The sequence below is a fragment of the Myripristis murdjan genome, chromosome 21 (assembly GCF_902150065.1).
Source record: "Myripristis murdjan chromosome 21, fMyrMur1.1, whole genome shotgun sequence".
NCBI lineage: Eukaryota > Metazoa > Chordata > Actinopteri > Holocentriformes > Holocentridae > Myripristis > Myripristis murdjan.
Window position 1 is genome coordinate 29,239,897 of NC_044000.1, and position 16,446 is coordinate 29,256,342.

General features: G+C 42.7%; 1 protein-coding gene across 1 annotated transcript in view; it reads right to left on the minus strand.

The window, feature by feature from the left end:
- Positions 1 to 1,922: 1,922 nt before the first annotated feature.
- The window catches only part of LOC115380096 (contactin-associated protein-like 5), a 103,610-nt gene continuing 89,086 nt past the window's right edge, over positions 1,923 to 16,446 (minus strand). Inside the window, exons 18-24 of the mRNA XM_030081147.1 lie at positions 15,985 to 16,224; positions 10,962 to 11,186; positions 9,836 to 9,969; positions 8,019 to 8,106; positions 5,989 to 6,180; positions 5,104 to 5,169; positions 1,923 to 3,124 (exon numbers count right to left, since the gene is read on the minus strand). Of these exons, the coding sequence (XP_029937007.1) occupies positions 2,928 to 3,124; positions 5,104 to 5,169; positions 5,989 to 6,180; positions 8,019 to 8,106; positions 9,836 to 9,969; positions 10,962 to 11,186; positions 15,985 to 16,224 (1,142 nt within the window). The 3' untranslated portion in view covers positions 1,923 to 2,927. The remainder of the gene's footprint in view (positions 3,125 to 5,103; positions 5,170 to 5,988; positions 6,181 to 8,018; positions 8,107 to 9,835; positions 9,970 to 10,961; positions 11,187 to 15,984; positions 16,225 to 16,446) is intronic.

The following is a 16,446-nucleotide window of genomic DNA, read 5'->3' on the forward strand; positions in this document are numbered from 1 at the left end:
GCTTTAGCACAGCTTGGGGAAAAACAAAAAAACTTTCTCCAGCCAATCCATGTCGCTGCCGTGTGGGAAAATAAGACCCAGCTAACCAAGATGCATCAGCAGAGCTTTGTGACAGTATGATCAGACGACAAAAGTGCCATCGAAGAGACGTTTTCACAGTCAAGACGAGCAATCCCTCAGGATCCGTGTCTATGGTGTAACTTGATAACGCTGTTAAGTATTACCTGTCATAGCTAACTACAGCGTTGTGGGATTTTAAGTCTGAAATAAGGACCGGAGGTGGTAAAATAACCACCGTGCCGATTGATAGCCTCAATTTTGTCAGCTGCTAAATCATCATATTACCAATATGGCACTGTCACCTAATGTGTTAGCTGGTATGGGCTTCCATATGTCCTGTTTACAGACTATTTTAATGTGTAGTCCAAAGCCCAAAATATGCAAAAAAGACAGTGCCAATGTACTGAATGGATACCCAGGAGATTTACCTGTTGCCGGGGAGAGCAGGCAACATTAGTCACTTGGATGATGTGCGTGCAATAATTGTATTAAGAAAAATAACAAGGCAAAATTAACAAATGGGCTCGAGAAAAGGCAAAGCTGCTGCAAACTGAGGGGCAGAGAAGATAATACACTCTGCCGCCTCAACCGCACAACTCCAAACAAAAACCAGATGACAATGACTGTATTAATTTTAATTAGATGCTTAATTGGATGAATGAGTACTCTGGCTAATCATGATGTATTTGGCTAACCTTGTCAGGATCAAATACTGCGGTAAGCACAATTCATTTACAGACACAATACAATTTTCCACACCTGCAGCTCTGGCTCAAAGCAATTTAACACCCTGCTTGTGTGATTTAATTAGGTCAGATTCCATTTTGTTCTATATTTACCATAACCATGTTAAGGACTGAGTCAGATTTACATTTTTTTTTTTTTTTTTTTTTTTTACATTTGTTGTCTCGTAGAACCTAGATTTAAGTGCGGTGTGACTTATTCTTATGGAATAATGCATAAAGCAAATTTTGTTTAGGTGATATATCAGAAATGTGTAGATGACAAACTACATATATAACATGAAAAGAAGGAGGGAGCGGGAGAAAGGAAGTGCAAAAGAGTAAGACTTAACAAAAAATAACTAGATTTTTTTTAAAGAACAGCTCATTTTATTAAACATATATTCATACTATACTTGTACAATTATAGCCATACAAAACCAGTCCTTTAAATAACCACAATATCAACATGAGTACAAAAGAAGGTCTCAGAGTCTCAGAGGTTATTTATAACTTGTTGTCAAGGACACTTTAATAGGAAAAAAAAAGAAGTTTCGAGACAATACTTTTGTCAATTTCTACTTTGTGATTGAGTGTTTGTGAGCAGTCGCTGATGAGAGAAAAAAAAAAAAAAAAAAAAAAAAAAAAAAAACTTCTTCATACAAGACGAGCCTAATCCTCACACAGACTGTTGGGAGAAAACCTATTTAGCGATTGCAGTGTTTCATTTTCACTTATCGTTTTCCTCTCCGTGTCTGTAAACTCATTTAAACTGGCACCATGCTTGCTGAACTGACTACGTTCAAGTGTTGTTGGTTGTACATACAGTATACGTCTATGTTCAGGTACACTGAATATGTTCAAAGGCGTTGCCCGCGGTCCTGACAGGCAAAACAAAGCCATGAAGCATCTGTCAAACACTGCCAAACATCCATTTACCAACCACAGGGAACCTGGTGAAACCTCAAAAAGAAAAGGCAAAACGGAATAAAACTATACCGAATGCAAAAGAACGTTGAAACACAATCACTTTTATCAGAGAAAGAGAAGAAAATGAAGCGCAAAAGAATGAAAAAAAATAGAGATAAGCACAGACAAAATACAGAAAATGTCTTTTTTTTTTTTTTTTTTTTTTTTTTTAATTGTAGCTCTTAGAACATGCCTCTGAGCCTCGACCGGGAATCACTCGAGTGGGATTTGATGAGATTTTCTTTTTCTGTGCAAGGGGACAGACAGCAGATGCTACTGTACACTTTACTACGTTATCGTTCACACACCCCTCGCCAAGAAACCATCCAGCCCACAGTCTGAAAAAAGCTGGAGGGACTAACGAAAAAAGGAAAACCAAGTCAAACATTACAGGCAAACCTGCCGACTTTACAAGGAGCTATTCAGATTTTCGACTACGTTCAGAAAGACATCTCTGTATGCAATTCTTCTTGTCACCAAACATTTGAGATATGGCCTTAAACTTTTAAACGTCTACAATACTGGTGAGGAGTGGGTGCTTCTTTGAGGATGACAGCGGACGTGCGTCGGTGTCGCTGGCCAGATTTGCTTTGAAAAACTGGAAACTGCGAGGCGTCGGACTTCCGATTCCGATTCCGGTCCTGCGCGCAGTTCTCGGACTCTGTTTCCAATGGCTTCTTTCACCTGCTTGAGCTTTATGATTGGGATTCCTGTCATGGATTGCCATTCCCATCCACATATCCACCGCTGTCCATCATTTCCTCTGTTGCTCCCAGAGAAACCTGAGGGACCATTTATATATTTCATCCATTATGTTGCCAACCTGCCCAGGGTCGTCTGCTGTTCCCGGAGGACAGATCCATTGCACTGTACCCATATGTCTCATTTTCTTGCCGCACCGTCTCTCACCCTTGCTGCCAGCGCTGGCCGGGCCGGGCCGGACAGACAGACCGTTATCATCAGCTAAAAATCCTGTCCTACTGAGAATCTACACACAAATGAGAAGGTGGGGGCGGGGAGGTTCCCCTCTCTTCCCACGTTTTTACTATCAGAGACAGTCGTTTCTTCCTGGGAAGAAAAAAAGGCCAGGGACCTTGTCCTGTGTAGACAGCTGGACAAAACACAAGAGAGGTAAGCGATGGCTAAAAGGCTTGGCTGAGCACGGCGGCGTGTCCGTCATATGTAGTACTCCTTCATGTTGTCCCTGACCGGGTTGTGGAGGTGCAGCTCTGCCCGGTACGCTGTCTCCATGTTGTGTCTGTGCTCCTTCTCCTTGATGCTGGCGTTCCTCTGGGCCTGCCGGTGCTGGTACAGGAAGCGGGTCACCACCGCCAGCACGCACACCGTGATGAAGACCACCGCCGTCACCACACCTGAGGGGCAGCCAGGACAGCCACATTAGTGTTATACAGATTAGTGTCACGTTAACGGTATGCACAAGGCATCATGTGTGTATGCCAGCGGTTCTTAACCTTTTCTGCTTAAAACAAAACCAGTGCTGACCCACAACCCACGTCCCAGGCTGCATATTCACAGTGACAAACACTAAAAAGGTTCAAGCCCAATATCACGGTTTCCAGTCTCAAAGGGCTTTACATGCCCACAGGTTTATAACAGACAGGACGAGAACCACTGACTTAATCCTCATAGCGAGAGGAAAAAACAAGGAAAAAAAATCTCCCCAAAAAAACAGCTGTGACACGAAAAAAAATGGAAGAAATCTTGAGAAGGACCACAGATCGAGGAGAGCCCGTTCCTGGGCAGACAGGTGTGCATCTCCATCTTAACGAGCAATTTAGTCTCACAACCAGAGGCAAAGTCTTTTTTTTGGAAGTTTTTCTTCCAACAAGTGAAATCTGACAGGGGGATAAAATAATCCCATTTGTTTGCAAAGATGATCAACTTGTTTCTAAAGTTTTTCTTGAACCAAGTGTCATTTTCTTAATCCTGGTGGGCTCATCAGACTTATTGTGCATTGTTTGAGAATATTTGTAAGTGTTCACAAAAAAAAGGGAAAAAAAAAACAAGTGAAACTGCACTGGAAACAAGCCGGATTATCTCATCCCACCGGCAGATTTTTCGTCACTTGAGAAAAATAAGATTATAACGCTGAATGTGAGACTAAATGACTTGAGATTTTGAGAATGGAGGGTTTTTTTTTTTTTTTTGCACTGAACAGTTCAACTAAAGAATGATTTTCCCCTTTCAAGTGATGTCATTAATTATCAAAAAAAGGCTACAGGCTTAAAATGACTCATTATTTCACCACAAAATGAAAAAAGGAGAGCAAACTAAGGAAAACAGAGGCCCTACGATCATTTTTTTCCTCTGCTGAAAGCTCCCCGCCCCGGTGTGTGAGCCGCTGCAACAGTATGGAGGAGCGTTGGGTGTTTCATATGACATATTGTACTCTGTGGCAGCCATATTGAAGGTTGTCAGCGTTTGCATGGCAGTGGCTGAGAACAGCTGAATGCATTAACCAGCCATTTCGCCGCTGATAGATAATGTCAGCTTATTAGCCAGCCAATCATCACGTCTCATGAGCTAATAATGACTGACTCATTGTAAGTGCATACTAGCAAATGTACCACGGGGCTTTTATGGTGGTTAGTAACTGCATGTTGCGTAACTGTAATATATGCACAGTCAAAAAAAAAAAAAAACGGTGACTGGTATTAAATGATGGCTCCATAAAAATAAATACCCACAGCCGCATGATGCTCCCGTGCAGCGTTTTGACCTCTAATGGTCTTTGTGAGGCAAACCAAGAAGTGTGTGTGTGTGTGTGTGTGTGTGTGTGTGGGGACAGGGGTATGACCTGCATATTTTTGGAAATGGGAGCGCCTGCAGAAACCTGCATGGAGGGAACATGCGAACCCCAGACGGGGAGCAGCGGGGCCGAAATTCAAACCCAGGACCTTCTCGCTGCGAGACCACAGCGCTGCCCGCTGAGCCCGCCAGCACAAAGAAATAACACTTGGTAATAAATAATTGAACAAATGGGCTTTCCACTGTGAAAAACTGTATTTGGGAAAGCTATTTGGTCTTCTCTTTGTCCGCCGACAATCAATCCATTATCTCCATAGAATACAATCATATCTGACTGAAAGTCAATTTACAAGACCTTTTACTTTACAGTGCAAATAACATCCCTCCTGTGTAATTACTTAGGAAGCTGCTCTCCAGTGTTGGAAATGCCTAAATTGTGGCATGTTATCCTGTCATGACAGACACACATTATTCTAAGGAAATGTTGGAAGAGAGCACATGAGGCAGAGATAGCTGAGCTCATTTCACAGGAGACTGACTTTGGCAATTGAGCACTTTAACAACTCGGAATCGGCAAACTCACCTCCAATTACTGCAGAGTTGCTTTGTGAAGCATTTCTTAATGGCTCCTTGCCTCTGTCGACGGTCTCTGAGAGATCCGGTGGCAGATCATTGGGAAATATTGAGAGGCGACATCACAAGAAATTGATTAGTTCATCTCATTTGTTTGGGACGAGAGGAGGGTGTGGTGTGGGGCTTGGATAATAATAATAATAATAATAACACTAAAAAAGATGAACATAAAACAAACAAAAAAAACACAATTGGGGAAACACTTTTGTTGTATATGTCCATTTGGGGGAAAATACTTGATGTTTAATTGCTCAATACGCCCCCCCCCCCAAAAAAGACTGTCATGAAGACTGGAGCAGAGCAGCTACTCGCTCCAGAAATTTTCCTATTTTGTGGTTTACTTTCATGCCTAAATAATCTCGTGCTTCTAGTTTAGGTGTCAAAATTAGATTTCCGTCATTGGAAATGGTGTTGTTATTTTCTTCCCTGGCGTAAAATTGAGAGGACGACACTGCCGGAGCAAACACACTCTTTCAGGGAAACAAATTTAAGCATCACGCCAAGAATTGAAAAGTAAGAGACACCTTTAATCAGAGAAAAAAAAACAACAAAAAAACAACAACATAACAACAACAACATCACACAGGTATGACATTAATTTGTCAGACTCAACGACACAACCAGAGACTGAGAGAGCGGGTTTGGTGTTGTAGAGAATGTGGCTGAGCACTAGATAGATAGATAGATAGAAAGATAGATATACTTTATTCATCCCAACCAGGGAAAGCAACAGTAGAAACATATAATAAAGATAAATAAAATAGAATAAAGGCTAAATATATACAATAAAGACTCAAAACTAAAAAAAAAAAAAAAAAAAAAAAAAAAAACTAACCTGATGTCTTTGAGTCTGCGAGCACGCCGCAGTTGGACTCGACCAGCTGGCCTCGCACGCTGACCAGAGAGCTGCCCCGGTTCAGCAGCGCCGCCTTCAGTGGCGCCACGTGGTTGAACTGGACGGACGACAGGCAGCCGACGAACCCTCTGGATCCCGCCTGTCTCACCTCCTCATCGAAACCATCGACTCCTGGGTGCAAAACAAAAACCAAAAAAAAAAAAAAAAAAAAACAAGCTTCATCGTTCTTATCGATTTAGCCGCCGAGGAGCACGGCATGAAATATTACGACAAATTAGCCGTCGCTGCATGGGCAGTTTAGGAATCTGATTTGAATTTCATCGCCCCCCCACAATCTAATCCCTCGCTGGCGCTGGAAGATGCGCGTCCCATCCAAACCCACCATCCTGTCCTTGCTGATTTCACCGTGGCGCTCTCTAATTACCGCACATGAGATGTATGCAAATGAAATCAGGCTTCGGATGTACATTTATTTAAATGGTCCTCATCACTCGCCTTTTAATCACGGCGGCTGCTTTAATAGTGTAAGGATGTAACCGTCACCTTTAAATAAATGAATGGGGAAGATTCACAGGGCTGCGTGCTTTTTGCTCTTAGAAGTTGAAAGGAGAGTATTAAATGGAAACGTGAGCGAGAAATGCGTGGGCGTGTCCGGTTATCACCTCCGCGGCGGCGGCGGCAGCGGCGCGGCTTATTGCTTTTGTTTCCTCGTGTGATGGATTTGGAGCGAGCGTACGGGTCAAATTCCACTGCATGCTATTTTCCAGATTCTTTTATCTAATTGGTATGAAATCTATAATTACTATCATTTTCCCAGAGCGGGTAATTTAGAGGGAGTAGCATGCAACCCCCTGCCAGCCCCCCCCCCAAAACTTGTAAATCACCGTCACCATGTTTATAAGGGGGTCTTTTTTTGTTGGGCACCAGCATTCATTTGAACTTAATAGATCCCTGGGAGACCTCACCCAGCCAAGAAGGTAAATGTCTTTCCTTTGATCCTTTGGAGAACACATTGTAAGCAGTGGGGGCTGGGGGTGGGGGTGTTGTTGTGCTGGAGTCAAATGAACACGGCGCTGTGCGTACCGGATACGGCTCAAAGATAGCGCCGGCGTTCCTTCGGCATGGTGGGAAAATTACAGTGACTTCTTTAATAATAGCCCTGATTTGAGAAATGTATTTCAGTGTGGAAGTGGTTCACTACCCGTTATTTTCACTCATGATTTTTCAAGTCACACTCTGGCGAGCTGCAGATATTTCACTGCTCCAGCCGCTTGTTTTATTTGTGTTTTTTTTTTTTTTTTTTTTTTTTAGAGAAATGTTTTTTTTTTTTTGGTAAATGGCAGTGAGTGTGCGGTGCACTTACGCAGCCCTCCTCGCTGACCGGAGCCCGGTCCGCTCGGCTCTCGAAAAGATCTCGCCGCAAACCGCATTTCGCCACGAGTTGAGCTTTGTTTAAACGAGAGACACCTCTGGATGGAAACCGTTGCTTTGAAATGCAAATGATGTTGTCAATTAGCATAGATTTGCTCGCTCCCTGAGCTATTGTGAGTCTGTGTTCAACAAATGAGGCATGATTTACTTAAGAGTTTCATTTAGCTTCTGATTAATGAGTAAAGTGATAATGCTGAATGCAACATTTCTTCATACCATGTGGTCGAAAAGGGCCTGATTAGATAGGAACAATATCTGAGTGAGAGCAGATCAGCAGCTTCACTCCCACCAGCTCGCCGGCCATAAAGACAATACTGGAAAACATTAAATCTATTAAAAACGGAAATCGTGTTTTATGATATGTGCGGTCATGTACCTGCCCCCTTTTCCCTGGCTAACACTGAACTGTAATTTATCACAAAAGCAGCCTCTTTATCAAAGCCACAACCATTTCATTTTCATCATTAAGTGTGAAAAAAAAAAAAAAAAAAAAATTGAATGCAGCGGTACAGTTTGACATTTCATCATTTCAAAGCACATCAACCAAAATGTCCTCTTCATTCCTCATAGGGCCTCACCTGTGACTTTCCCCAAAGTCAGCGATTTGATTGAGATTAACTCGGCGTCGGATGACAGGCTGTACCTGAGGTCCGTGTCCTTGTCAATCTGGATGAGTGAGAGAGTGAAAACACGGCGGTGAGAGGCCGTGAGGGAAACTCGCAGCCGCATCACGCCTGGCTGCTAACCGGCGTGTGCGTGTGCCTGTAGCGATGCGTCGGCCATCATGACAACACTTTGTAAAGACAATTACCGGCGCACAAATAACTGCAATTAACGATTTAATTATCTTTTTTCCCCAAGGACTGAGAGTAATGGACCGAAAACATAAAGTAAACAATCAGGTCACAATATTAAAAATACATGCTGGTGGGTGAATTCATACACGGCTTTGCAATGAGATCCGTGTTGTTTACTGTGTTACAATGCAATGATAACATCAAACTGAGCGACAAAAAAAAAAAAAAAATAGAAATATATTTTAGTTGATGCATGGGCTGAAAAAAAGTATCACATTAAAGATTTTAGCTAAGACCTGAGTAACATCTCAGAAATAATAGCAAACTGCCTTGATTTTCTGCATTTTTTTTGGCACACAGAAGCTCGTTTTTCTCAAATTTTGGGGAAAAAAGTGTGATTTTACATGTCCAATTATGCCAAATTAATGGTCCAAGCCTACACTGTTCAGTACTCAGTATCAAGTTGCACACTCTGTATCGGTATCAGCATGGAAAAAGTGATTTCAGTCCATTGATAATACAAATAACACAGGTTTTCATTTGTTGCAGGAAATCACCAAAAGTAGTCAGCAAAACACTGAAAAAGGACCAAGTCATTAAATGATAAATAGGAACGAGGTATGAGGTATTTGAAAAACACGGAAGATCAATTATTGTTAACTGAATTAAATGCATGGATTTCTTTTTTTAGCACGCACTCCTCTCTCATTTCCCCTTGTGCCTCGCAGTGTTTTACTGTACAAAACAGGAAATAACCAGTACGAAGGGGGATTTGCTTAATGTCAGATATGAATGCGTGCACTATGTAATGAGCTCAGGCCGCTAAAATGATTTCACGCTCACATTCGTCTCTCAGAAACATGATCAACACAAACGTCCGCATGACAACACACACACAAAAAAACTCACATTTATTTATTTTTTGACCATTAACTGTTAATAAACACGTTTGTGCTGCAGCTGCTGCAGGAACACAGACATGCTTTCAGTTCTTCCAGACTCATCCCACGTTTCCTGCCCAGGAGCTCCGAACGCCTCATCACATTTTTGTTCTGAAGGTAGGTCAGTTATCGTGTGCGTGAGATGTGTGAAATCCATTTCCACGCAATCTAAATTTAACAAACATGTACATCTGCCCGTGGCCCCTGCTCGTGCTAAAACATCATCCAACCTCTCCAGACCTTCTCCTGCGCAGGAGATTCAGGCAGGCAGAGCGATCTAAATCAACATGATGACCTTTTGGGCCACAGGATATCCTGCGAACATATTTGGGTTTATGTTTGACACTTGATATGGAAGAGGAAAACAAGCCATGTGATCATGCAAAATGACCGCGCTTGGCTCCTGCATCCATAATTATTCAATAACTGTACAAGTTCTTTGTGTCAGGCTGTCACTTTGTCCTGTCCAGCGTTATTCTTGATCCGTTCATGGTTTATGATCTTCGCCAAAACCCTCTTATTACGTATTAGTGTGTGTTAAATCCCATTTGTATCACAGATTAACACAGGTACACTATTTTCTATCCTTGCATGAGATTAAGTGCTTGAGCTCTTAAGTGCCTCTCTGTGTATCTCATCGCGCCAAACGCTGCTCACCTGTACATAGACATCTTTGCCTTCTCGGTGCATGCGGATGCGGTGCAGGCGTCCGTCTGCCAGGCTGCTGAGGGACGGGCTGAACACGTCTGAGTTTCTGTCCATCTGGAGGCGATACCAGATCTGCAAACTCCCTGAAAACACAATCCACAGTCACGAGGGTCTTAAAACCCTCTCAACACTGTTGTGCAGCACCTGAGCAAAGACTCAGGACAGATCCAGGACAACTGTGTAAGTCGTGTGTAAAATCTGAGAAATGAAAATGGAACTGGTTTGTGTAAACCTGCAGACAGCTAGGCAAATAGACTGATGACAAGCTAGTTTCTAAGATAGGGACGATAAATAAAAAAAATAAATAAATAACATGGTAACAGCAAACACAAATCATGTAGTCCCCCTTTTGTCCAATCAGAAAAGAGTAAACAAATGTTTTAGTGCCCCTCCCTTAGGCCAATCAGTGCCAGAGCTTCACAATAATACAATCCCACTGATTTTCATGAAATTATACTTCACAGTATCCAGCAATATGTTGAGAGGAAAAATATTGTTGCAATTTTCAGAGATGATCATGACTTAAATACTTCAGTTTTCAACCCTGTTGTAGATTCCATTAGTTTCTGATGGATCACAAATCTGTTTCTAATCCACATGATCTTGTACATCATGCTCGGTGGCATTTTAGCCGGTTTCCTTACCTTTTGCCACCGAAAGCACTTGGCTAAGGTTGGGGAAAGATCACGTTTAGGTGTAAAAACCACTTGGTTACCGTAACATAATGTTTGCAAAAAACAGCTTGGGTGGGTGAAAGTCAGATGATTTTCGTGACATTATACTCGGCAGTACCCAAGACACTGTACAGGCAACAAAACAAATGTTGTATCCCTTTCATCACAACACAAGAATATACCAAGGGCACCCATCGTTCCCCAAAATATAGTCAAAATCTGACCAGTGGTGTTTGAGATAATGTGCATGGTGGACAGGGAGATGACCAGACTGATGGATAAGGGCCGATCCATATTCAAAATCAATTCTTTATACTAATACTAAGCACTGTTGTACATAAATAAAAGGGAAGATGCTTTTCTTTGCCTCGCTTTAAAACGTCAAACCCCTGTGTCCGTACCGTTCCTAGCCAGGATGACGGCGATGTACTGCTGGCTGAAGGTGCTGACAGTCAGCAGCATGGCTGGGCTCTGGGAGGTGAGGAAGCTGAAGGCCATATCCTCCCTGAACCTGCTGCTTTCTCTGGAAACACTGGAGGCCTGGGAGCTTCGGTTCTGCATCACTGAGAAGGGCTCCTGGAAGGTGTAGGTGACCGAGGACTCTCTGTCGAAGGACACCGATACCTCTGCACACACAGGGACACAAAGACAGACAGCAAGCTGAATTATACAGCATGCGAAGCCACGCAGAGACACGGCAGACACAATAAATAGACGCTGTGCAACACCCGGGAGAGTAAAAACTACATGCTGCACATGGCCACTGAAGACTGTTTAATAATTTGATGCCAGCGTTATATCTGAAGAAAATACAAGGAAACAAAAACACATCTGCCGCCCCCAGTGGGGAATTCCTCAGAGGCTGGCTGACAGGTGCCCTCCTCCGGCTGAAGCACCGCTGAAGCAGCCAGGGAACGTCCAGGCGATCACTGGTGAGCATGTACAGAGCCCTGCCTCCTGAAAATAACTTTCCCATCCAGCTAAACTGCATTCTCATCTGAGGTTTGAGGGGAACGTGTTTCATCATGGATTACGTTTGTTTCTGATGAATCACAAATTTGTTTGTAACCCCTTAGCTTTTATGACGACACTAATATAAGAGGAAGGTGGGTGTTCATTTGTTGCAAACATTACCTGTCACATAACATAATGTGACTTATGTTATGTGAATTATGGTATTTTACCATAACCAGTTGTTTTTTTATGCCTAAACATAACCTTTCTCTGACCTTTACCAAGTAGTTTTGGTGGCTAAAGGTAACAAAACAAAAATAATCTGAGACAAAATACATTTCCCCCTTGGCATGATTGAGAATGCAGTTTACATCATTTCAGAGTAAGGTAACACATGGAAACGTGTCCCTGGGTTTCCTGTCATAAATCAAATACTCACAATAATCTGTTGTTTATTGCATGTAAACATGGTGAATCATGTTTCATTTTTTCAATAGATCTGTTTGCAATAATAAATCTGCATGGGAGGAACATTGAGATCCTGCCCTATAATCCTGACCTGACCAGCAGCTGCAGTCGGTCATCTTTCTCATCTTGTCCAGACAGGAGGAATAACCGTCTAACATTTTTGAATATTTGTGATCATCCCAAACCAAATATTAAAAACCAGCCAACCTCAGACACTTCCCTTAGCCGACACAATACTGGTGTAACTCGGTCTGATACTGAAAATCAGCCATGATGGCAAAATGGGTCCAATGAGCAGAACGTATTCCTGTCCCAGACTTCCCTGCTCTTGCTGAAACTTATTCTTTTGAATACATTGAATGATCAGAGTGCTGCCTGGGCACACTGTCTGCAGGACTTGGTGTGATTTTCTAGTTTCATAATATGTCATGACTTCCGGCAAACAGAATGTGGAAGCAATCGAACATCACGGCCTCCAACATTTGAACAAACAGACAATGGATATGAAAAAACTCAATAGAGCATACGTTATAGATTAGTCAGGATTATATATAGTTTCTCACTGAGGGGCAGGAATCCTTCACTCCTTCATTTTTTTTTTCTTGTAGAAAGATGCATTCACAGGCTCAGTGAAAATATATGCAGGAAAAAAAAAAATCAAATATGAAAAGAATACATCAAGTGATTTTTATTCGGGCCCAGACTGTCTGGCTTAGAAACGATATCACACAAATACATCACAGAAAATATGGGGAGGAAAACTTTTCTGTCAACAACAAAAGTCAATAGGAACAGAAAAGTGGGCATGATCAGCTCTGCTCACTCTGCTATACGGCCATGAGATGCTTTCAGGTAACAAGCTGAGACATTTTAATATAAATAAGTGTCTGTTTGCTGCTCTCTATTGCCAGCTGATAGCACCGTCGTGATCTAACCCATACTCAGTTTATGAAAACTTTTAGGTTTGCTGGTTTAAACATCTCGCATCAGGCAGAAATCCGCTGGTGCACGGGGAGTGGTGCATTTTACTGTCAGCAGCAGCGGCAGTTTGGCTTTGGGCCCGGTGTTCGCCTCGTTATTTGAGGGAGAAAAGAGCCGTGCCCACAGAAACGCTGCATTGCTCAACAGGCATCCAAAGAAAAGACGCCGCAGTTCAGCCTACGCTGCTTGATTAGCAAATGATCTGAAACGCCACAGCCGAGGATGTGGCACATTATCACTTTAACGGGCCAATCCACAAAGTCTCTGCCTGCGTGACATGAAGAGTTGGATTTGTAGATAGAAATTAAGATTGTTGTACTCGCCAAGGATTGAATCCCACCAGAACCTTCCTCCTCCTCTGCCACTGTCTCGACTAACAAAATAATGTGAATGCTCAAGGTGAGTGGACTCCACATTGCTGCAATTTTCAGAGTTGACCATGACTTACAGTGGAGGAAATAATTATTTGATCCCTTGCCAATTTTGTAAGTTTGCCTATTTACAAAGAAATGAACACTATTATAATTTTACTGGTAGGTTTATTCCAACAGTGAGAGATAGAATATCAAAAAGAAAATCCAGAAAATCACATTATATAAAAGATATAAACTGATTTGCATTTCACTGAGTGAAATAAGTATTTGATCCCCTAGCAACCATTAAGAATTCTGGCTCCCACAGACCTATTAGATACTCAACTAATAATAGATACTAATCTCAACTTGTTACCTGCATAAAAGACACCTGTCTCAACTTGTCACCTGTATATAAGACAGCTGTTCACAGAATCAATCAATCAGACTCCAACCTCTCCATCATGGGCAAGACCAAAGAGCTGTCTAAGGATGTCAGGGACAAGATTATAGACCTGCACAAGGCCGGAAAGTGCTACAAGACCATAAGCAAGAAGCTGGGTGAGAAGGAGACAACTGCTGGTGCAATTATTCGATAATGGAAGAAACACAAAATGACCATCAGTTGACCTCGGTCTGGGGCTCCACGCAAGATCTCACCTTGTGGGGTATCAATAATCATGAGAAAGGTGAGAAATCAGCCTACAACTGCACGGGAGGAGCTTCTTAATGATCTCAAGGCAGCTGGGACCATGGTCACCAAGAAAATCATTGGTAACACACTATGCTGTAATGGATTAAAATCCTGCAGTGCCCGCAAGGTCCCCCTGCTCAAGAAGGCACATGTATAGGCCCGTCTGAAGTTTGCCAATGAACACCTGAATGATTCAGAGAATGCTTGGGAGAAGGTGCTGTGGTCAGATGAGACCACAATTGAGCTCTTTAGCATCAACTCAACTCGCCGTGTTTGGAGGAAGAGAAATGCTGATTATGACCCCAAGAACACCATCCCCACCATCAAGCATGGAGATGGAAACATTATGCTTTGGGGGTGTTTCTCTGCCAAGGGGACAGGACGACTTCACCGCATCGACAGGAGGATGGACAGGGCCATGTACTGCAAAATCCTGAGTGACAACCTCCTTCCCTCCGCCAGGACACTGAAAATGGGTTGTGGATGGGTCTTCCAGCACGACAATGACCCAAAACATACGGCCAAGGCAACAAAGGAGTGGCTCAAGAAGAAGCACATTATGGTCATGGAGTGGCCTCGCCAGTCTCCAGACCTTAATCCCATAGAAAATCTGTGGAGGGAGCTGAAGCTTCAAGTTGCCACATGACAGCCTCGAAACCTTAAGGATTTGGAGATGATCTGCAAAGAGGAGTGGACCAAAATTCTTGCTGATGTGTGTGTATACCTGGTGATCAACTACAATGTCTGACCTCTTCACTTGCCAACAAGGGTTTTGCCACCAAGTACTACATCATGTTTTGCTAGGGGATCAAATACTTATTTCACTCAATGAAATGCAAATCAGTTTATGTCTTTTATATTAAGTGATTTTTTGGATTTTCTTTTTGGTATTCTATCTCTCACTGTTAGAATAAACCTACCGTTAAAATTATAGAGTGTTCATTTCTTTGTCAGTAGGCAAACTTACAAAATCGGCAAGGGATCAAATAATTATTTCCTCCACTGTAAATACTTCAATTGTAAACCCTGTTGCAGATTCCATTTGTTTCTGATGGATCACAAATACATTTCTAATCCACATGATCTTGTACATCATGTCGGGTGGCATCTTAGCTGGTTTCATTACCTTTTGCAACTGAAACCACTTGGTTATGGTTAGGGAAAGGTCAGGTTTAGGCATAAAAACCACTTGGTTACCGTATAGATAGATAGATGGATAGATAGATAGATACTTTATTCATCCCGAAGGAAATTCACAGTTTTCAGCAGTATCCGCAGATTACAAGATTAAATAAATAAAAAATAAAGAATAAAAGATGACACTAGAGATCTAAGTACCCAATGTGCAAAAAAACAGTGTGCATAGGTGTATACAATGTGCATAGATGTGGGCAATGTGCAAATTTACAGTATAAACAGATGATAAATAGCAGCAAGCAATATATACACTATAAACAAGGAATATATAAAAAATAGAAAATATGGGTATGCTAACGTATGCAAAAAACAAACACCACTGTTGCCTCGAGCTGGACTCGAACGTGCGTGGGTCAAAGTCGGTTGTTTGACCCCTCTGCCACCCCACCTGCCTCCTAGCACGGTCTTGACACTGAGGGATTACAAATGTTCTTGTGATACGTTACAAACGAACGTAATCGATGACGAAAATCTGTTTGTCATGGAACATAACTGGGAATGCAGTTTAGTTGTAAGAGAATATAATTTTTAAGAGACAGTGCTCCAGTTTTACCCTCATGCAAATATCATGTCTGGTTCATACTGCGGATGCAACAGGTCAAAATAAAAAATGTGATCAAACTGTCTCAGCAACTATGAGTTTAGAGGAACCGTTCTGTTGTGCATCAGTCATTTTCACTTGTTGAACAAACGTTTTATTTATTATCTGGAGTACAGTGTGGGCCTTTAACCTCTTCACTGCTGGCTTTTGCTGGACGTGACAGAGGCAGCACCCACCTTCTTTACAGGCCGGCCCGCCGTATGCCGACTGGGTGCAGTCACAGACGTAGCCGCTGCTCTTCTCGATGCACCTCCCTCTGTTGTGGCAGAGGCTGCTGGAGCCGCTGCAGTAGCCGGGGCAGCCGGAGCTCACGCCCGGGGTCACCTTGGCTCTCTCCTCCAGGTCAAAGGTCACGCCGTTGATGGTCAGAGTCCTGATGCAGCCCAGGAAGCCTCTCTGCCGGGACGCCGTTCCCCCTGGAGGAAGAACGGCCGTTAGTCGCCCACAGCGCCTGCTACTGTGCCACGCGGCATCTATGACTACTTAATAATCATAATTCCCGTCAAGGCTGATGGGGATTTACCAGAAGCCTTCATTTAATTCCAGTAAGCATCTAAGGCGACTCTGGAAGCACTCGAGTGTGTGAGGCCTCATTAAGACTAAGTATGCAAATACGGAAGAATATCTATTAGGATAAA